The sequence below is a fragment of the Sparus aurata genome, chromosome 13, assembly GCF_900880675.1.
Source record: "Sparus aurata chromosome 13, fSpaAur1.1, whole genome shotgun sequence".
In the NCBI taxonomy this organism is placed as follows: Eukaryota; Metazoa; Chordata; class Actinopteri; order Spariformes; family Sparidae; genus Sparus; species Sparus aurata.
This window is the reverse complement of record NC_044199.1, coordinates 31,723,439-31,746,259: the sequence shown is the minus strand read 5'-3', so window position 1 is coordinate 31,746,259 and position 22,821 is coordinate 31,723,439. Positions and strand designations below refer to the sequence as shown.

Below are 22,821 nucleotides of genomic sequence, written 5' to 3'. Positions count from 1 at the left end.
TTGACTGGAAGAAGTCTAGAAAGAAGCATGTAATGAAGTACACAAAGTAAAAGTACCTCACGTGTGTATTTCAGTACAGTAATGAAGTAAACACGCTTTAAAGCCGTTCTACAGACACACAGCAGGTGGCGGTAAACACCTGACGCGACGTTTTGCGCTCCGCCTTTTAACCACGCGAAGAAGAAGTCGTTCCGAGTACCGGAAGTGCACTTGAAAGTTGTGGACTTCTTCCTCCTGCCTCAGTTTGTTTCATCAGCCACGAGTTTCCACATCCAGCCGACAGAAGAGTTTCTCTCCGGTGTTTCACAGAGATGGGAGACCCAGTAACCGAGTGCACAGCCCGCCTGCAGCAGCAGGTGAGCGGCCGGGGTGTGGGGGATGTAGCTAATGTTAGCTAACAGGCTAAATGTGTGTGTGTACCGGTGTCAGACAGATGAGCTACAAACCGGTGTTCAGAAGCAGGCGCAGCGCCAAACCCCGTTAAACAAACTTCCAATTTGAGATGTTTGTGCTTGTTAGTAGAAATACCAACATGACTCTTCTAAAGACAAAATGTCTGTCGAGAAAGTTTTCATCAGTGTCATATTCGGCTATTAAATCTTGTACCAAACCTCACTCGTTTTCCTAAAAAATGTAACTTTAACATTTGCTGTCTTCTGTCATTCGTCATGTCGTTCGCTACTTTCTGACGCCACATCAGCGGTGAACGACAGCGGCTGTCAAGTGTGTTTACCTGATACAAAGCGTCGTGTTGTAACCTGATATCTAATTTTGATGCCGAATTTATAAGAAGAATGTTTAGATCAGCGACTGTCTTGACAATCAATGTAATAATTAAGAAAATATTAAATAAACTCTTAGAGGAATTAAATACGCAGATATTTAAATGAGGTTTTGTGCGAGTAAATAGGTCTCCATAGAGAAGAGTTTGCTCTAACGTTGAGTCACACAGACACAATCACACATGACACAGAACAAGCCTCACGAATCAGTTAAATAAAAATGAAAGGTTCATATTACAGGTACAGTAAGCTGTCATTAACATGATGTTCCAGTTGTCTGTGTGTTAAACTCTTGTTGGGGCCCTCTAGTGGTCCTGAAGGAGATCCTGTGTGGTTATTCTGTCATAGTAAACAATTCATAATTTGATTTAATATATTTAAAAGGCAGAGTTACAGTTTAGAGCCTTGTGATCAGTTTGCAATCTGAATGTTTGTTGCATCATTTTCTGCGGAGAAGGCCGCTTTTGGTTTCATTCTGACTGAACTGAACTGTGAAGCAATAATTATCTCTGAGTCTCATTTATGATCAGATTTCCTCCCTTACTGGGTCAGAGTGCTACATTAGCAGTGATTGTTGCTCAAAGCGTTTCCTGAACAAACGGAAGAATACATTTTATTGTGTTTTTGGTTTCAGATAACGGCACGATACGATTACAGCGGCTGTAAAAACAGCAATTTACCTTATTGAGTCTCTGATAAGAAACAATGTGGGTCCACCTGACAAAAAAATTGAGCTTCTTTTTGGAGCTACGTCTCAATAATTATAATCTTTGAGGTCTTTAACGAGATGTGATGTTTGCAGCTGAAGTCTGTTTTTGTCTTTTGGTATATTTGTTCACATTTAGGCCAATTAGCACCATCAAACATCGTCAAACATTAAATGTCGGCCTGATTAACTATCAGCAGTTCCTGTTTGCAATGTACTCATGGATGTACGGACGACTATAACTGAATTACTTTTGATATTGAAGAATATAGAACTTAAAAACGTCATAATTCTCAGTCAAGTTCTGCAGTAATAAAGAACAGATTTCTTTATCTATGACAGATCAGATTCAGATTGCTTGCTTTGTTGGACCGGCAGTCAAAAACTGAAATATATTAAAACTTTTATAATGCACGACAAAGAAAAGTAGCAACTCTTCACATGTGAAACTCGAGAACCAGGAGATGTTTGACACTTGATTTATTATAAAAATAGTTGTTGATTAGTTTTCTGTTGATGATTAAGTGAATCATTTGGTTGTAATCGGAGCGAAACATAAGACAAAAACAAAAGATAACAATAAATGAATGGGTAAAATACGTTTAAAACATTTCACCCAGCACAATCTGAAGAAGTGTTGTAATGTAATATGAGAGTTCGGTGTTTGTAATCTGAATCTTTGTTGCATCAGGTTCCAGCAGCGAGGCATCTTTTGGTTTCATTCTGACTCTGAACTCGACACAAAGTGAAAGTAACTCCGGATCAAACATTTAAGAGATTCGTTAAATGTTTTGTTTTACATTTTGTTTTTCCAGGAGCGGGAGATCCAGACTCTCTCTGCTGAGGTCGAGAGTTTGAAGAACCCACAGAACCTGAACGCATCTGCACGTCTGGAGGAGCTGCGGGAGGAAAACAACAAGCTGAAGTATCGCCTGAACATCCTGAAGAGGGTCAGATAGCAATCTGCTAACTGCTTTCTTGTATAAATGCTGGTGTTGTAGTTTTATGTGGTAGATCATTTTAGTATTTATGGATTTTTTGAGCAACTTAATTTACAGTATTCTGGGATTTTGACACAGTTTTGGAGTTTTAATGTGTAGTTGATGAAACAAACGCTGAACTGCAACAACATTTTTTTCATATAAACACTAGTTTATTTCCGTCGCTCTTCATCGAAGCCTCCCTGTATGTTTCCTTCTTCCTCCTCTTCATCGTCATGTTGATGAAGCCGCTGTGCCGTCTGTCCTCAGGGCCTGCAGGAGGAGAAGACTAACTGCAGTCACGCCATGTTGAACATCAACCAGCGGCTCCAGGAGGTTTTCGGCGAGGCCATCCGGGCCGCGTGCCCCGAGCTGGACAACCCCCCGCTGGTGGTCGCGCCCAATCAGCAGGCCAAGTTCGGAGACTACCAGTGCAACAGCGCCATGGCCATGGCTCAGGTGAGAGCGCCGCGGCTGTGCGAGGATCAGAGGAAATGACTCTTTAAATGAGCGTTTCACTGAATCTGGGGAGCCTGATGTCTGAAAGTCTTGAATTTTGTTCAATTCCAAACCTTTGTTTTCTTTACACACTTTTTCAAAATGAGTCCTTTCCTCTGAGTAATAAACAGACCTGTCATCAGACATTTATAACATTCATGTTCGTGACTTTGTGGTGCTGCAGATGCTGAAGGCGAAGGGGATGAAAATCAACCCGAGGGAAATCGCAGAGAAGATCATCCAGAACCTCCCAGACAACGAGCTCGTCCAGAAAACTGAAATCGCAGGACCAGGTACAAAAACACACACGGAGACGTTTCCTCACTGCGCCAAATGTATAATTATTCAAAGACAGCACATTTTCTTTCCCAGCAGTTGAACTTCCAGGTTTACTACATAAACTAATAGTGTAAGCCGTCCTCACTGACTCTCTCTGTCGTCTGTCTGTGATTCATTCTCTGATGTCTTCGTGTCTTCAGGGTTCATCAACATCCACCTGAAGAGGCAGTTTGTCTCCAAACTGTTGAGCAACCTGCTGGTCAACGGAGTGAAGCCCCCGCCTCTGGCCTCCAAGAAGAAGGTCAGTCACACTCCCACATGTAGCCTGAAGGCAGATCCAGATATATAGAACAGCTGTATAACATGAGAAGTGAGAGAAACTGTCTCTGTGTGTGGCTCCATCACCACATCACGGTTGAAGCAGGAAGACTCGCTCCTCCAGCTCCTCCAGCTCCTCCAGCTCTTATCGTTTCCTCACCTTCAGTTGTGTCTCCGTCTGTCGGTTCTGATCAGGTGGTGGTGGACTTCTCCTCCCCCAACATCGCCAAAGAGATGCACGTGGGCCACCTGCGCTCCACCATCATCGGGGAGAGCATGTGTCGACTCTTTGAGTTTCTGGGTTACGACGTCCTCAGGTCAGTTCAGTCACCGTTCACTGGACCTGCTGATGTTGGACTCGCATACAGAAGTAAAGAGTTACTCATATAGAAAATGAAACAAGTCTCTTTTGTTGTTTGTGACTCTGTTTCCAGGCTGAACCACGTTGGGGACTGGGGGACTCAGTTCGGGATGCTGATCGCTCACCTGCAGGATAAATTCCCAAACTACCTGACCGTGTCCCCGCCCATCAGCGACCTGCAGGCCTTCTACAAAGTCAGTTATTCTAACGCCATCTGCTTGTGTGAGCTCAAATAATCGGGTTTAGTCAGCTGCTGTATTTGTGGAGACTTACAAACACATTTAACTCCAATATGTTGCCAGAGTTCAGAGGGGGAGAAATGGTTCACTAGATGTGTTTCATGTCAGTTTTAAAAGTAGATTTAATGAGATTTAACGTCGGTTGATGTAAGAATATTCTGTGTAGCCTCGTGTTCGGTGAAGTCGACCCTGCACGTATAAACGCAGACTGTTATCTGTTCTCTCTGCGTTCGTCTTCCCTCATTTCTCTCCTCACCTCATTTACTTCCTTCATCTCCTCCGTTATTTTGTCTTCCGTTCCCTCATTTCTTTCTCGTCTGCGTCACCCTCTGCCCTCCACCAGGAGTCGAAGAAGCGCTTCGACGAGGAGGAGGACTTCAAGAAGCGGGCGTATCAGTGCGTCGTCAGGCTGCAGAGCAAAGAGCCCGACTTCATCAAAGGCTGGAACCTCATCTGTGATGTTTCCCGCCAAGGTACGAGTGTTTGTGAAGGAGTGATCCTCGCTGAAACACACAAAGCTGCTGACGGTGTGAATAAAAACCTTCTCCTGACACTGACGCTCAGATGGCGACTGTTTGTGATTCAGAGTTTCAGAAGATTTACGACTGTCTGGACATCACGATCATCGAGAGAGGAGAGTCGTACTACCAGGACATGATGACGAAGGTGGTGAAGGAGTTCGAGGATAAAGGTCAGTGTGTTGCAGGGACTTCCCTCTTCTTATTTAATTCCCTCCCTCCCTTGCTTCCTCCTCTCCTCTGGACTTGGCCCCTTCAGATGAGATGCGAGCAGAGGAGGCGAGGACGAGACACACGAGGAGAAGAGGAGGAGCGACAGATATTAAACAGAATGAGACGTCTGTGTCCGTCAGAACAGCGATTAAATATGACGCCTGGCGCAGCTGCAACATCTGTTCAGGGTTTAGTTCGAGCCTGCCGCTGTATTTTATCATCTGAAAGGTGTTCGTGACAATTTGTACTGTAGAATTACTTGTAGTCTAATTCCCAGTGTGACATGATGTGAGGTTACAACCGTGCCTTACGAGGCGCTGCACATGTAAAAGTTTGATCATGTGTTTCATCATCTTGAAGGATGCGTTCAGGTTCTTAGTCCACAAAACATTTCTGGAGCTTCACAGCAAAAACAGAGCAACAGCATTCAGACATTTTTGGGTGAACTGTTCCTTTCTGACTGACTGAAACAACAACACAAAAGACATTTTGGGAGTTGAGACATCCTTCAGTGGTGCATCGACATCGTACACAGGCAGGACGGAGGAACGAGGAGGCAGCGAGGCTCTGAACAGAAAAAAGAAGAACCTGTTGTCGGATTAGGATTCATTTTTCATCCACTTTAACATAAAATCGTAATCGGGTTGTTGCAGGTTTTGTTGAAGCATTTTTGGACTTCAACTCATTCGTTTTAATTGTAATCAGGTGTTTCCCAATCTGACCACCAGGGGGCAGTATCGTCCCATTAATCTCTTCCAGTCCTCTCTGTTTTTTTGGTGTAATTTCTTCCTCTTTACCCTCAATTCTTTCTTCTTTTTTACACTTTCTTCATTCTCCACTTAACTCATCATCTCCTCTTTCTCCTCCAATCATACCCATATTATTTCTCTCTCTTAACACCATTTTCTTCCTCCCTCCGTCTCTTCCTCCCTCCTCAGGGTTCGTGCAGCTGGACGAGGGTCGTAAGATCGTCTTCGTCCCGGGTCATTCGGTGCCTCTCACCGTCGTCAAGTCGGACGGCGGCTACACCTACGACACGTCGGACCTCGCGGCGCTGCACAACCGACTCTTTGACGAGAAGGCTGACATCATCATCTACGTCACTGACAGCGGACAGGTGGGTGGAGAGAGGAGTGTAATGAAGTTCCAGGCTCCACCGACCTACAGGACGTCTTCTGTTCACCTGAGAAGAATAACATGACATTTATGTGATATGTCACTGAGATGTGTGTGTGTGTGTGTGTGTGTTCTCTTGTAGGCCATGCACTTCCAGTTGTTGTATGCGGCGGGTCAGATGATCGGATGGTACAACCCTCAGGTGACCCGGGTGGAGCACGCAGGCTTCGGGGTGGTGCTGGGAGAAGACAAGTGAGTTCAGATCTGAGTCATGTCAGGATTCTGATGGAGCCACGGCCAACTGTCCGCCCTGTCTTTATGCTAAGCTAAGCTAATTGTCTCCTGTCTTTTACCACTAAAGATTTAAATTTGCTTGTTTGTGCTGAGGCCGTTAAAGTCTGAGTGTTGCCTCCGTATTCAGACTAATAACAGTTTAAGAAGGATCTAAATCACCGACGTCAGAGCAGCAACAGAGCCGAGCAGCTCGTCTCAACAATGAGAGACTGTAATCATCTGGATGTCCTTCGCTGTATCTTTAGCACCGCTGATTCAACTTTTATTATCACACATAAAAACACAACTTTACTACTCGACTGTATTAACAAATAAAACGCTGCTCCACAAACACAACAGACACACAAAAGTTCTGCAGGATGATCCCAGAGACGGACGAACGCACAATGTTCTTCTACTTCTTCTTCATCCTCATCTTTTCCTCCTTCTTCTTCATCATCCTCATCTTTTCCTTTTTCTTCCTCTACTTTTTCATCTTTATCTTCTTCTCCTCCTTCTTTGTCTTCATCTTTTCCATCTTCTCTTCCCCCTCCTTCAACATCTTAATCTTTTCCTTCTTCTCCTCTTTAGTCTTCGTCTTTTCTTCTCCAGCTCCTCCTTCGTTGTCTACGTCTTCATCTTTTCCTTTTTCTTCTCCTCCTCCTTCAACGTCTTAATCTTTTCCTTCTTCTCCTCTTTAGTCTTCATCTTTTCTTCTCCAGTTCCTCCTTCATCTTCTTCGTCTTCATCTTTTCCTCCTCCTCCTCCTTTGTCTTCATCTTTTCCTTCTTCTCCTTCCTCATCTTTTTTTCTTCTCCTCCTCCTTCAACGTCTTAATCTTTTCCTTCTTATCCTCTTTAGTCTTCATTTTTTCTTCTCCAGCTCCTCCTTCGTCCCCTTCATCTTCATCTTTTCCTTCTCATCCTCCTCCTTCTTCTTCTTCTTCTTCTTCTTCCCTTGACAGTCCCAGTTTTGCAGTCGTCCCTGTGACACTTTGCACTGTGTGTTGTGTAGTAAGCAGTGATTACAGTGTGTCTGATTGGAGGACAGACTCTGTGATGTGAACTCTGTCTGTCAGACGGCTGTTTGTCCCGATCAGTCGTCCAGAGAAGAAGAGTCGAGCCAGGCGGGAGGTTGACGTTACGCCTCACGGAGGCCATAACCAAGTGCTGCTAAACGCCCCGCGGTAACCTGAGGGGGCGTAAATTGGCCCGCCGATGTCTGCGCGACTCCAAAGTCCATTAGAAATTTATCATGCTGTTTTCATAATCGCTCATCCAGACAATAAGGGCCGGACGCAGCCACAGGAGGGGGCTGTTTATAGCCGCAAGTAAACAAGAGAGGAGCGGAGCCGGTTATTAAGTCTTTGGCTCGTGTTCTGCTTGTAATGCTCATCTGATTTGCTTGATTGTACAAAATGTATCGCCCCGAGGCGTCGGCAAGAGGAAGTAATCTAATCGTTTGTTGTCATGATAATTACTGTCGACAGAACGTCCGGCCTCAGAACCTGCCGGGGAAGTTCTGTTCTGGGATGTAGAGGCGACTGACTCCTCCTCCTCCTCCTCCTCTCTCTGAACTTTTGTTTCTCAGGAAGAAGTTTAAGACTCGGTCAGGAGACACGGTGAGGCTGATGGACCTGCTGGAGGAGGGACTGAAGAGGGCGATGGACAAACTGAAGGAGAAGGAGAGAGACAAGGTGAGAAAGACGTCCTGTTTTAAGAAACGCAGGACGCAGACGGAGGAAGTGAAGGCGGAGAGAGACCATCTGACCTCCACCTTTATATCATAAACAAGTCTCTGTGTCTGTGCTGCAGGACACATTCACTGTCTCATAAACTAGACACAAGGTGAATGAGGACACAGTTAAGTGGGTTCAAAGAAACTCGAGTACAGACAGAGAAGTTGTTTTTTTTACGGGACATTCATCTTCTCTTTTCACGCAGAGAGTTTTGGTTTTATTTGTCCTGATGTTTGAGATTTCTGTCTCCGCCCAGCACAACAGACCAGACACTTTCCTCTGTGATGCTCAAAGAAATTAATTACTAATTAATCTTTCCACTGGAACAACTTCGTGATGAAGAAACAGTCCTGATGAAAACCTCTGGCAGTGGGTCGTTCTGCCCTCGCTGGTTGCCGTCGTTCTTTACTTGGATCTTCAATAACAAAAGCAGGACATGTGATTTATCAACGCTGGTTAACTGATTCTAGCACGACAGGAAGTGCTGCACATTTGAAATACGATTTGGTTATCAAAAAACGTGATTTACATCTACAAAGAGCTCTTATATATATTTCCGTATATTTGTTTGTTTCTTACTTCTCGACTCGTTGACTTGTTGAGTTTAAACATCCGGATAAATATTAGGAAAATAAGGCAGCTGATTCTTAAAACGAAGCTTTTTTCTATGAATTTTGACACAAAAAAATGCGACACGGACACATATTTTATTCTTTTTTACTGTTTACAGAAACACCTGTGTACAGGTAGACCAGGTGTTGACTCATTAGGAAACATCCCTCGTTCAGATCAGTGATTTCTTCGTTTGTCGATAAGCTGAAAACAGTCACATCAGTCAGTATAACACTTGAATTTAAATGTGGTTCTGACCTTCGTGTTCCTGCTGACGAAGAGTAAGGAAGAAAACAAACAAGTTCCTCACAGTTTTTTCGGGAGAATAAAGATTAAGTTACGTTTTATTTTGATGTGAGATGTGAACAGAGCAGCACATCGACGCTGAGGAGATTTAAACCGGTGGACAAATGAACTTATCAAATAAAAAAAGGGGACAAACGCGGCTGCATCACCGCCGTAGACTTCAGCTGTGGTGAATATTCAACTGTACCGCTGCTCCGTGTCTCTGCGCCGTCCTCAGAATAATGACTGAATGTTCCTTCGTCACAGTCAGCTGGAGTCGTGTGTCCAGCAGAATATTTCACATTATTGTAGCTCGTATTTGAATCATTCTGTATCAATATTCCCAGTCAGATCTTTTGATAAGCAGCCGTTTAGTACGAGGGCAGACGGTCCAGTGAGCAGCTCATTATTTCCTCTTTGCGCCCGGCGTTCCCTTCGCCCCGAATGACGAGGTTTATTTTACAGTAATGACCGTCTCTCTCTCTGTACAGTCGCCATTAATGCTTCTGGCTCGAGCCAAACCGCAGATCTTTGTGATCACATTCAGACACGACCAGGACTGGAAATATGAAACGACGCCACCAGAACATGTTTCAGAAGGCCCGACTGTGTGCGGCCCGATTCTTCTCTTCCTCCGCTTCCCTCCATCTTTTCATCATCTACCTCGTTTCTTCCTGCGTCGTCTGTGCGCTCGAACCTCCTCCCGTCTGCAGCCGCCGCCGCCGAACATTTTTGTCTTGATTGCTGGAAATACGTCAGTCGCTGTCACATTTTTCTGCTGATCACATCAAAAGAAAAAGTAAAAGTGTGACAAGATGACGAGGACCAGGACCTGAACACTGATGGTGCGACAGCAGTTTGTTATTCACTAATGACATGAAGAGAAATAAGTTACTTGGATGTAACTCCAGTTACGTTTGTACCCAAATTTAAATGCAGTCCGTGATGTCAGTCTGGTGTTTCTGGACTCCAGTTAAAGGGATATTCTGGTGTAAGTTTAATCCATGGTCTAACACACCGTGAAACTGTGTTAGACTCCCTCTCGAGAGATCGAGTTAGCAGACCGCTAATTTACAGAGTTTTATCAACCTCAGAAACGACCGCACGACAACAATACACTGCAGTAAATGGATCCAAATATAAACCGCCACCAAAAAGCCACAAATAATGCTCAGAACAGCACCAAACTTCAGCAACAGTACAAATAGGGTCTCAGCACATAGTCCGGGGCATCTAACCTCCGCTAGCTATTGTGAAGCTAAAAACAGATTTCAACTCTCCTCCATCAGCTTCCGGGTCGGGGAAGTCCCGACGCGACGATTACCGAGTGCAGTTAGAAATGCTCAATTCCGTTCTTTTCCCTGTCCGCTCTCGATAATAACTGTTATAAACTGGCAGGTAAGACACATATGAACTTTGATTGCTTTTCCATGGAGTCATAATCATACATTTTCATCCATGAGCCGCGGAACTCTACTGCACTCGGTAATCGACTCGTCGGGACTTCCCGTCAACAGGAAGCTGCTGCAGAAGAGTGGTAAATTTAGTCAGCTTTTCAGTAGAAATCCAGCTAAGCTAGCGGAGGTTAGATGCCCCGGACTATGTGCTGAGACCCTATTTGTACTGTTGCTGAAGTTTGGTGCTGTTCTGAGCATTATTTGTGGCTTTTTGGTGGCGGTTTATATTTGGATCCATTTACTGCAGTGTATTGTTGTCGTGCGGTCGTTTCTGAGGTTGATAAAACTCCGTAAATTAGCGGTCTGCTAACTTGATCTCTCCAGAGGGAGTCTAGCACAGTTTCACGGTGTGTTAGACCATGGATTCAATTTACACCGGAATATCCCTTTAAGCTCCAGAGACGAGTATGCTAAATGCTAGCATTAGCATTAGAAAAAATGACAATGACATGTTAAAATGTTAATGCACGTGTTGTTTTACGTCACTGATTTTCAAGAAAGTCCCTGAACACTCTGAACTGAGTGTTTTGTTGTCGAGGCGTTTCAGATGAATTCCCTCTGAGTCTGATGTTCTTTGTTTTCGTGCCACCTTCAGTCACAAATCATCCATCACAAACTTTTGCTAAGATTCAGAGATTTTACAACCACTTGTGTAGCTTTTTTCTCATCCAGGACAGTTTTGATTTGGAGTGTTGTTGTGTTGTGTCAGCCGCGCTCTGACTCACAAATCACACAAACTCTGCTGCTGCGATGCTCCCGCTACTCCAGAGTTCATCATCACTGGCTCCTTTGCAGCTCGACCAGACCTTGTTAAAAGAAGTGTGTGTGTGTTTGTGTGTGTGTGTGTGTGTGTGTGTGTGTGTGTGTGTGTGTGTGCTGGTTGTTTAGAAATGTGAGGTCTTATTGTTCACCTCCTGACCTCGTTGTTCCATCTCGTCTCCGGATTCACCCAGAAAACATCTCTGGAGCCGAGGCGATCGTTAGCCGCTCTCCCCTCACACACTCCTCCGTTAACGCGAGCGTGTGTGTCTGCTGCTTCTGATGTTGAGGGGTTTGTATCGGAAATTAAACTTGCAGGGGGATCAAAACAACAGAACCTGACCTGGTTAAGTATTATCTGGAGCACTTGGTGTCGTGTAAACAGTCGCTGACTTCCAGTTGAACTGCGCCGATTTTAATGCTGGGAAGGTTGTGGGAAACGGGTGCCAGCAGAGTCTCCCTGCAGGCCCTTCTGGCCTGGCACGCTGCTCTCAGTCTGGGTCGGTGCCCACGTCTACCATCTGCTAACCCTGCCTCATTAAAACAAACCCCGACCCCGGCCTCCATGAACTGAACGCTGCTGCTGCTGCTGCTCTTCAGATTTTCTCTTCTCCAGTTGTGTCGTTTTATACTCGCCTCTGTTCTTCTGTCTTCTATTATTCACTCCCCTTCTTTCTTTTTGTTTTTTACCTTTTATCTCCTTCCTGTCTTGCTCTGCGATTCCCTTTCCTGTTTTGTCAGATTGTTCTCTGACCTCTGAGGTCCTGCCCTCGTTGTCGGTTCTGATCTCTCCTGCCCGGCCGTGGCTCGTCGTCGGGGGTTTAACTGGACCTGTAACAATTAGCGGAACGACAAACGACTTGTGTCTCTAAACACGCGTCAGGAACTGACAAGGAGACGAGAATTTACTCAAAATATCTTCTTAAAGAGGCACTCATCCTGAAACGGTGCATTAAAGAAGCAGATGAGGAAACAGGCGGAATCAATAACACACCGTCTGACTTCCATTTGGTTCACTGTAATGTAATTTACATGTTTAGGCTCCATTAACCTGCCGATGTTAGCAGCAGATGTCTGTGAACAAACAGTTTCAGCCTTTGAATGGTATCACCAGACTCCCTTAACAAAACGCATGATTTTATAAAAGTTGTCGCGCGAGGAGAAACTGAACAAACTTTGTGAACTGCCTTTTGCAAATTCTAAACCACCGGTGCTTACTTGTAAATTTGGCCTAACTTCAAAACATTAAGTTGTTTCCTCACTTGTAAAGAAGTGTCAGTTTGTATCGCCTTCGCTCTACCAGCCTGTCTGCTTCTGTGCTCAAAGAGCGTCTTACCTGCCAACATTAGCAGCTGTTTCACTGTGTCAACTGATTTCACACTCAGTTTGTGAAAGAAGGCGTTTTATTGATGTGACGATGTTGAATTTAACAGAAACACGAATTTGTGTAGACAACTTCTGTGTCACATGTAGAAGAAAGTCTCCAGACTCCCTTAAAAAAAGGCTGAATTTTGTGAGTTGTTGAATTTGGAGAAACTCTCCAAAACACAGTCTTAGTGTATTAATCTATTTGGGCCTACTTGTTAATTCTGCAAATGTTATACATGACGTCTCCAGACTCCCTCAAGAAATCGCTCAATTTTGTGAGTTATTGCGTTTGGAGAAATTCATAAACTTTGAAACACTGTCGATGACAAACTCTAAATTATTTAAGCCGTCTGATAAATTCTGCATTAAATGCAAAAACATGAAGTTGTTTGTTTCTTTGTAATAAGTGTGAGATTGTTGCAGCTGATCTGTGCCATCCTGTCTGCGTCTGTGTTACCGGTCAACATTAAGCGGCTGTTTGATCTGACTTCACCATTTACATTAACGTTATGAAACAAGACAACATTTGATTTCTGTTCAATTTTACAAATGCAGTAGAAAAATAACCAATATAGGCTACTTCTTTGTCTCCTGTGGAGAAAGTCCCCAGACTCCCTTTGAAAAACACTCAATTTTGTGAGTTGTTGAGTTTGGAGAAACTTTATGTTATTTGTGAAATGCCATCTTTGACAAATTCTTAATTATTAGGGCCTTCTTGTAAATTCAGCAAATGTTTATCACTTTATTTCTGTAAGAAAAACATTTTTTATACCAGTGATGTGTGTTAATTTGCATCAGATCACACGTTGTCACTCTTCCGCTCTCCGTCATGTCGCGTCCTCAACTATTCACTCTATTCTCGTCCTGTTTATTCCGATTCATTTATATCATCTCATGGCCCGTCCCTTTTTATTTCCTGTCATATATTTTGTCATTATATTTTTTTGTCAAGTCATTTCCTCACTCTGTTATGTTCTGCTCGACTGAATGTATTTTTGTTTTCCAATGGAACGATATGATAAAGTGTTCCTCGGTGATCTCGTCCTCTCTCCGCTCCCTCCCTGTGGTATCAGTCACGTCACGCAGAGATTCGAGGGAAGGCTGCGACTTAATAAGTCAATTAAATCTTCGCCGGAGGTTAGCGAATTAGATTCATTATTCGGATTAAATTCAACTCACTGGTTTCACTGTTAGAAGCGTAAGGTGAAGTCCTGCCTGTAGTAATTACAAGCTGATGGAAGCCACAGAGTTATCAGAATATTTGATGCCTGCAGACGATGAGCGATGTTGATCGGACAGATAGTCCGCTCCGTACCGGTCTTTAAAATATCTGCTTTATTAACCGAGACTGGAACTGTCTCCCTGCAGGTCCTGACCCCGGAGGAGCTCACCAAAGCCCAGAGGTCGGTCGCTTTCGGCTGCATCAAATACGCCGACCTCTCCCACAACCGCATCAACGACTACGTCTTCTCCTTCGACAAGATGTTGGACGACCGGGGCAACACGGCGGCGTACCTCCTCTACGCCTTCACCCGCATCAGGTGAGCGGTTCACCGTGTTGCACTCGATTCCTGATTCCTGTTGCCGCATGTTCCGTCAGCTGAGGGTCAGTTTTGATTTGACCTCTTAAAGCTAAAAGAAACATGAAACCGTGGTGATCCATCAGCTGGATGTAGGTTGATGTGTGAACGTTGGGAGAGCTGCTCTGTGACAAATAACACTTTCACACCAAATTTTAGCTCGTGTGGGTTGTTTGAACGTGGATGAACCCGCCAAAGATAGATGTTTGTCTTTGTCACATTGCCAGGAGATGAAAAAAGGGAACAGAACAAGCGTATTGAATATATTGGATATCCAATATTCTTTTCAAACGACTGCTGAAATTCAAGGAAGCGTTCAGCGTGTCACTCCCTGATGATGCACAGGAACATGCTAAATATTCCATTCTACCTGTAATGTTGTTATTAGTCTCGTGTAATTTTATTAAACTTGATTACATTTTTGAAGTTCGGCCTTTGGAGCTGAAAATCAAACTTTTTCTAACAATTAGTTTGTGAATTCGGAGCCTCACCAATCACTTGTTTTTCACTGGATTGGGTTGAAAATTGAACCGAGCAACCAAAACACCTGAAGGACGATTTGTTGGAGAGTAAACAAATTAATAACGGCAAATATTTTTTTTACCTGAACGAAGAAAAAATCTCCTCGTTTTTGCTTCGTTGCAACCAAATGAATGCTGCAGGTTTTTGTAAAGTGCAGCTTCAGCGCTAGAAAACAACCTTCAAATTTTTTTTAATTTAACTTTCCAAACTGTGATCGATATGTTCACAAACGCAGAAGAAGAAACGACCGTCCAGGAGTCGACGGAGTTAACGACGGAACAAAGACGCTGAGCGGGAACAGAATCGCCGGCTCGCTCCGTCTGTTTGGGTCTGAAAGTACCTTCAAAGTTAAATTGAGTTCCTGGGACACGTCCGTCCTTCCTCTCACCAGCACCAGTATACTTTCATTACCAGTATCAGATCCTCATCGCTGGCCCCTGTGGGATTAGTCTTCAGGGTATTGCCAGTCAGCGGGACCCAATCTCTCCTCACCCCTGATCCCCCCCTCGTATCGAGTGACCGTCTCCTGGCTGCAGAGCGCCGCGTTGATCTCCTTCCTGTCCGGCTTCCCTGGAGGTGTCGGACTCGAGGTGGCAGAGCGCCCGGCAAAGATTGATCCTCTCTTTTTTTCAGCGGGGGGGAGGAAGAGAGGGAGGGAGGAGGGGGTTTAACAGCCTCGCAGAGAGCATCTGATGTTCCAGCGTTCAGTCAATAGAGCAACTTCACCCCAACGCCGCCGCTGTGGGTGTCCAAGTGTCAGAGAAGACGAGAAGCTCAGACGGACCTCGGGGGGGCGGCGATGTTCAGCTCGGAGCGTCTTAACGGAAAACATGAAGAAGAGCATCTTGTAGCTCAGAGGCGGCGAGTAATGATTTCATTCATCAATAATCTGATGATCTTTATCCCAATTAAACATTTAGGGAAATTTCAAAAATAACTATGTGAGCTGTTCGTATAATTTGGCTCTAATTACAGAGAAAATGCTCCGAAAGTTGTTTCGCCAGTCGAGTTTAAAAGCAGCGATCGACTCCCAAAGGAACAGTTTCATTTAAACCCGAGTAAATGTTTATCGATCCTTCATCTGTCTTTTGGATACTTGAGTTTTGATTCCTTCCTTTTTAGACCAACGCTGCATGTTCACGCTCAGCTGAGCTGCGGTGTGAATCAGACTGACGCTCCGAGTTTCCCTCCAGACGACTTGTTTTGTTTGTCCAACAGTTCAGTTCAATTCAAACAGAGAAAAAGCAGCAAATCGTCGTATCTGAGAAGCGACGCATGTAAACGAGTTCCTCACATCGTGTCGACCGCGGCGTTTAGCGTCTCTGGCTTTTGATTAACGTGTTGTTCACTGAGCTGCTTTCTCTCAGACCTGAAACTGTATTTTGATCTTCGGCGGATCGACCTCGGTTCTTCAACACAAACGAGTTTCTGTTGATCTGGGAACTCTGTGCTGTCTCAAAGAAGGTGACATGAAAGCAGCCGTGTCACTCTTTTTTCTGTGCTGTTGGTAAATACTGACAGATCTCAGAATGAGCTGATCACATCTTTCTGCTCTCACAGCAGCTCGCTGATGAGTCGGGGAAGTAAAGTGAACTTGCAGTTTTTGGACGGCGGTGGGGAAGAAGTCCATCACCTGTTTTTAGCGGGTTTATCAGCTTTTATCTTATTTGTTAAACTTTTTAATAACAGTGTCCCCGACTTCCTGTAGGTCCATCGCTCGCCTGGCGAACATCGACGAGGCCACGCTGAAGAAAGCGGCAGAGACCACGGAGGTCCTCCTGGACCACGACAAGGAGTGGAAGCTGGGGAAGTGCATCCTGCGGTTCCCGGAGATCCTGCAGAAGGTCCTGGACGACCTGCTGCTCCACACGCTCTGCGACTACCTGTACGAGCTCGCCACCACCTTCACCGAGTTCTACGACAGCTGCTACTGCATCGAGAAGGACCGACAGACGGGTACGCTGGGCGGGGGAGGGGGAGATCACGTCCGCAGTTACTTAAAATCAGACCTCCCACACATCGAGGTCAAAAATGGGAAGAATAAAAGATGAGAGCTGAAGTTCTTCCTGTTCTGCTCTCATTAGGAGTCAGAAGATTAACAGGAAGTTTCACTCTGAGAGAGTTTTCACTGAAAGCCGTCTGTTAACCCGCCACTTGTTCCTGTTAGCATTTCATCCCCGCGGCGTGCTGAAGTGCTAACACTTCAGGCTTAGAGCTGTTTAATTATGCTAATTCTCAGTTAGCGCTGTGGCAGCTGGAGGTTATTATTTTATATGGTTGGGCTTTGTTGGTTCTCTGTGTGTGAGAGAGATGATCATGAGGCAGATTCAGAGTCACAATACTTGAACTTCACTCAGTTTCAGTTGAGTTTTAATTGATAAATGACTGACTGGTAACAGGTGATGGAGTCTTGATCGGGTTTGAGAGCAGCGTCTTCAGTTTACATACGTTTAGCTGCGCGTTCGTACTTAAAGGGATAGTTCGTTTTTTTTTTTGAAGTGGGGTCATATAAAGTACATATCTATAGTCGATCTGTTTCCTACCGTAATCAGCGATCACCGCAGCCTCAGTTTGGAGAAGTAGAGAGCTGCTCCAGCCCAGACGCTCAGCTTTGTACTGCAGTGAACGGGGTTCAGCAAAAAAGCAAAACTAACCACCTAAAACAAGGCTCACCTAAAAATATCTACATCAGGTCAAGTGTACGTTGTACAGGTAAAATTCACAGCGCTTTACATCGCCGTCAGGCCGCGCTTTCTTTTGGCACTACATTTTCTCAACCGCAGAACCCCCGTATCCCTACGCATGAGCGCTAATGCGGAAGGATACGGAGAGTTAAGTTTCATTTTTATCGAAAGTAAACCTCTCGTCCAGCAGCAGGGCCTCGCGCTGTATTCAGCCGCTCGCAGATCAGCTGTTGCCCAGTAACGCTAGTGCGTAGGGATACGGAGGTTCTGCGGTTGAGAAAATGTAGTGCCAAAAGAAAGCGCGGTCTGACGGCGATGTAAAGCGGTGTGAATTTTACCTATACAACGTACACTTGAACTGTTATAGATATTTTTAGGTGAGCCTTGTTTTAGGTGGTTAATTTCTCTTTTTTGCTGAACCCCGTTCACTGCAGTACAAAGCTGAGCGTCTGGGCTGGAGCAGCTCTCTACTTCTCCAAACTGAGGCTGCGCTGATCGGTGATTACGGTCAGAAACAGATTGACTATAGATATGTACTTTATATGACCACACTTCAAAAAACCCGAACTATCCCTTTAATGAAGGTCTTGATCAGCTGTTTTCTCTGAGCTAAAGTTCTGTCTCGTGCTCACATGTGTTCACAGATGGTTGTGCACAAGATAAAAACATCTCCGGCTCATCAAATACCAAACACATCTTTACGTATCGTACCAATTTTACCTGCTTATCCAGCGATTGGCCGTGAAATCTGCTCAACTCATTAATTCCCGGTGATTATGTTCTGTAAACTGCAGGACTTGTCTCTTCGCATGAAAGTTTTACACCAATGTCTAAAAGGATAAATCGATGAGGTGAAGACGTTTTTATATCCAAAAGGTCAAAGGTCAACCTCTCTGTGACATCATACTAACACAAATGAACAGAAATGACTCCCCGTCCCGCCTTTGCACCTTTTTTATTTTATACAGAGTCCGTCAGCGCTGTAAAAGACATGCTGTTGGATTGATTAGATCAGTGGGGGATTGAATCATCTTCACAATATGGTTTTAAAAAGTCAGTTCCGCTGTATTTTTCCTCTCCTCTCAAACTTAGCAGCTCGTTTTAGAGCCGTGAAATCTTTTGTGAATTACTCTTCAGCCAAAACCGCAGAAAACACGCGGTGCCCGTCAGTCCTGCCCGAGTCACCGTCCTGTCGGGAGCTTCTTCCAGACGTGGAAAATAAAAGTAAAAGATGAAATAATAAATCAGAGAGCCGTCAGACGATCGCAGGGTTCTAAAATGTAACGGCGTGTTGAAGGTAAATCTCTCTGCTCGTCTTTTATCTGCGTCCTCATCAGATCCGTCTGCTTGTTTGTGAAGATGACGAACTCATCGCCGCCCTCGATGTTCACGCCCCTTTAACGACCTCCGCTGCTCATTACACACTTCAGTTTTTATTGGCGTCCGCTCCGTGTAGCGACTCGGCCTGGCGGGTCGTGGATGCAGATGTTCAGGTCACAGAGTCTCATTTGATGCTGTGATGGTCGGCTGCCGCTGTGAGACGGCGGCCTCATTAAACGCCACCTCTGACCTGCTGTTGTTGTTTGTGTCGTTCTGAGCTTCACCTCCACGATCCGCCCGACCTCTCGCTGTGTCCCAGGATTTTATTCTTCCCAGGCTGCTTTGCTTTCTTCTTGCATTTTGTTTTCTGTCAGACGGCGTGTTCAGTCGTTCTCATCCTCTTTGATCGTGTAAAGAGGGGAAAGAAAAACATTTGACGAGATGAATCTGAGGAGTAATCGTTAAGTTTGTGAACAGTGTGTCTCCCGTGTGTTCGTCTCTCCAGGTGAGGTGGTGAAGGTCAACATGTGGAGGATGTTGCTCTGCGACGCCACGGCGCTCATCATGGCCAAATGCTTCGACATCCTGGGCATCAACCCCGTGGACAGGATGTGATGTCACAGCGATCCACGCCGCCTCAGTCTTTGTCCCGCTGACGAGAGTCTGTGGACTCACGCCGCTGCCAAAAACTCACCGGACTCTTAAGAATTCATTTCCACAGTTATTAAATGAAACCATGGAGGGAAAAGTTGAAAATTATGTGAAGTTTCTTTTTTATTAAAGAACCAAACTATGATCCAGTCTGCTGTCAGTCATTGTCACGCTGTGGATCTGATGTTTGAGATGTTTTTGTGCTTTTACTACGAACAAACTTATAATCTCACAACGAGAACATTTTCTTGATAAAACAACGAGTCTTCATCTTGTTATTGCCTGAAACTCTTCATGTGTTTCGGTGAGAACTAATATTATCAGGCTACGACCCGACATTCACTTTTCGTTGCCGTGTTTCGTCTCGTATGATTTTTCCGTGTTGCTGTTCATGTCAAAGGGCTCAAACCTCACAACCCAAATATACATACTCAGTTTGAGGGTGTGTGGTCGCCTGGGAGGACAGAACTGGGAGAGAATCGTCGACTGGTCCATCGACAATAACTTTTCTGCTCCGCGTGACCCGGAGAAGTATGAGCTGTTTCAACCCGACACTGAACAGCCCGTCGATCAGCGCTTACAAGAAAACATGTAAACCTTCCATTCTAAGTATGACAGTATAATACTTACTGTAGACCAGACGGACAGTTTGCCTTCCTACATGTTTATTCTGTTTCAGCTTGCTCCAGTAGCCCCTGCGACCCGGACCAGAACCGCTTAAACGCTCTCCAAGTGAGTGTTAGGACTTTAGTGATCAAAAACTCTGGAGTCCTTAAATCAGGACTTGTTATTTTAAGGAGTCTCTTGTGGAGCTTCCTTAATCCTCAGAATGTTCCTTTTTTTAAAAACCCATTGATTTATGCACGCTGGATTCTGGGAGTTTTTCCCCCGGATCCATTTCAAAGCAGGTCCAAATCCTCTGCCGTGTTCCTGGACCCCCCCTCCCCCCGCCCCCCCTGCTGTGTCGACAAATTGGTTTCATTGACGTGAACGAGGAAGCCGCGAGGTTCTTTTTGTTGTTGGAGCGGCTGAGCTAATAATGGCGGTCTCGGGCAGCACGTCCCGCAAAAAAAACCCGCCGTCACTGCTGCCGTCTGTTAGTCTCAGCCATCAGGAGGAGTTTGTAAAAGGCTTTGATCACGTAGAACTTCCACACATTCGGCTGAAAGCGCGAGAGGAAACAGTCCTGCGTGCGTTTCACCTCTAATTGCTTCCCCTCCCGGCGCTTCCACACTCTGACGTATAGAAAGTTCGGCTGCTTTCAACATAAAGACAATTACAGTCTTCTCCCTCCACCACCGAGTGATGGAGTGAGTGGGTGGGCTTTGTTCTGCAGAGACGCAAACAAGCCCACTTGATGAAGTTAATTATACATCACACACACACACACATACACACACACTCTGGATGCCTGTAATTGTGAAGTCTGCTGCCTTTACCCAGCAGACCGTCGTGCTCCTCCATAGATATAAAAGTTGAATGACTCCTGGAATCATCACGAGTCGCTGAGTTGCCGTTGGAGGAGTTGTTAAGGCGATCCGAGGGGCAGATGTGTGCCTGTGACCCGTCGCTGAAACGTATGAAATATCTACACTCCTCCTCGTTGTAGTACTCTTCTCTCATCATCCGGTTTGTCCCGGGACTCTCTGGCTCATCTCAACACCTTCTCAGGCAATAATTCCCGCAGCGGCTTCATGAAAGATTCATTAAGCTTTCAGAGAGTCGCTGCCTTTTCTGTTTTTTTTATTATTTTTTTTTTGTTTGAAGGACGGCGTTGAAGGTGTTTCGACAGTCGCTCCAGGAGGAGAGAGCCCGCCACGCCACCTCGATAACGCCCGCGGAAGCAATAACGTTTCCCGCCTCGATGGGATGGACGGATCTCATCACCCGGTGGCCTCAGATGATATTCCTTCCCTCTCTCGGGTGCTTCGGGGTGGATTACAGAGGCGAGGTGGTGCCTGGGAAGTCGCGCCGTTTGAAGGCCTGAGTGGTTTCGCAGGAGCCGCCTGGAGAGACGGAAGCAGCAGCTTCCTCCCCGCTGAGGAAGACGACTCTGAAATAACATTCAGGAGAAGTTGAAAGGCGTCCTGGAGGTGCAAACCAGAGTGGAGGGTAACATTGTACGTTGAGCTGAAAGCTGCATGTATCAACATATATGCTCTGTCTCAATTCAGGGCCTGACCCAATCCGAAAGCTCCTCCAGATGCTCCTTCTGTTCCCTGTTTTTGGAGGATGCACCGCTACGATCCTTCGTGGCCTCACATTTCCCAAAGATTCATTGCGTGCCAGCAAAAGGAGAAAGAAAGAAAGAAAATGGTGACATCGCGTGGCGTAAATCGTCACTTTTTGCATCTGGTGACGCAACCAGGAAATGCTCCAAAGGCTGACGAAGTTAACAAGGTCTCTCTGAAGGACTCGCCTTCGAAGGATGCAGACAGGATTGAGACACAGCAACAGTAGTCGTTTGTTTTAGCCTCGACTGTAAAACTCCTCATTTCATAGCAGACGCCATCACCACCCTACACCAGAGCGGTGACAGCTTCTATGCCCGCCCTCGAGCCGACAACAGCCAATGAGCGATGGAGTGAGAGACCCTCTCTCTCGTCTTTCTCCTCTCTCCGATGGGATGGACGGATCTCATCACCCTGCGGCCTCAGGTGATATTAATTCCCTCCTTCGGGCGCCTCAGGGTGGATCAGAGAGGCGAGGTGCCGACCGGGAGGTCCGTTTGAAGTCCTGAGTGGTTCCGAGGAGCAGCTTCCTCCCCGCTGAGGGAGGCGAAGCTTAGAGGCGTCAAACAGAGATGGAAAGTATATATGGATTTTTTAAAATGTGTGTTCTTGTGCTTAAAGCTGCAGAAATCAGCACCTTTAGATTGTTTATGGAACGTTTAGATGCTGATGTTCGGCTGTTAAAGGCTCGTTTACGCTACCTTCATGTACGTTTGTTTCAAAAGATGTAATCCTCACAGCAGGTGAAGGTGAAGACACGTTTTTCCGATCATCCTTTCGCTCTGATTTGTTTTCTCTCCTGTGCTTATAACTAGAGCAGTGGGAACAAAGTTTTCACCTGTAAAAATTCTTCTTCGTTTGCTTTAATGTGTGAAACCGAGTGGAAAGAAAAGACAATATGTGTGACCAGTGATGTGCATGGGGGGGCGGCAGGGATGCAGCCCCCCCTCATGTGGCCCAATTGTTGAAAAACGTGCACTAAAGTGCCCTCGTAGGAGCCAAAACACCCGCTAAAGTGCCCTCTTGGTTGGCAAAACACACTAAACTGCCCCCTTGGCTGGTTAAGACATGATAAACTGCACTCTTGGGAGCCAAAACATGCACTAAAGTGCCCTCTTAGGAGCCACAACGTGTGCTAAAGTGCCCTCTTGGGAGCCAAAACACGCGCTAAAGTGCCCTCTTAGGAGCCACAACATGTGCTAAAGTGCCCTCTTGGTTGGCAAAACACACTAAACTGCCCCCTTGGGTTAGGACATAATAAACTGCACTCTTGGGAGCCAAAACATGCGCTAAAGTGCCCTCTTAGGAGCCACAACGTGTGCTAAATTGCC

General features: G+C 45.5%; 1 protein-coding gene across 1 annotated transcript; it reads left to right on the top strand.

The window, feature by feature from the left end:
* Window positions 1-175: 175 nt before the first annotated feature.
* On the top strand, window positions 176-19,404 carry LOC115594807 (arginine--tRNA ligase, cytoplasmic-like). The gene is made up of 15 exons (XM_030439059.1): window positions 176-356; window positions 2,304-2,438; window positions 2,739-2,927; window positions 3,151-3,259; window positions 3,446-3,546; window positions 3,759-3,880; window positions 3,998-4,118; window positions 4,507-4,636; window positions 4,750-4,854; window positions 5,833-6,011; window positions 6,153-6,262; window positions 7,874-7,979; window positions 13,871-14,043; window positions 16,313-16,560; window positions 19,114-19,404. The coding sequence occupies exons 1-15, from the start codon at window positions 312-314 to the stop codon at window positions 19,221-19,223; spliced, it is 1,983 nt and encodes a 660-aa protein (XP_030294919.1). The 5' UTR covers window positions 176-311; the 3' UTR covers window positions 19,224-19,404.
* Window positions 19,405-22,821: the final 3,417 nt, after the last annotated feature.

Coding starts and splice junctions, on each gene's coding strand:
- LOC115594807 (XM_030439059.1), top strand. CDS start 312: ATGGGAGACCCAGTAACCGAGTGCACAGCCCGCCTGCAGCAGCAG. Junction 4,119..4,506: donor ACCTGCAGGCCTTCTACAAA/GTCAGTTATTCT, acceptor GCCCTCCACCAG/GAGTCGAAGAAGCGCTTCGA. Junction 7,980..13,870: donor AGGAGAAGGAGAGAGACAAG/GTGAGAAAGACG, acceptor GTCTCCCTGCAG/GTCCTGACCCCGGAGGAGCT.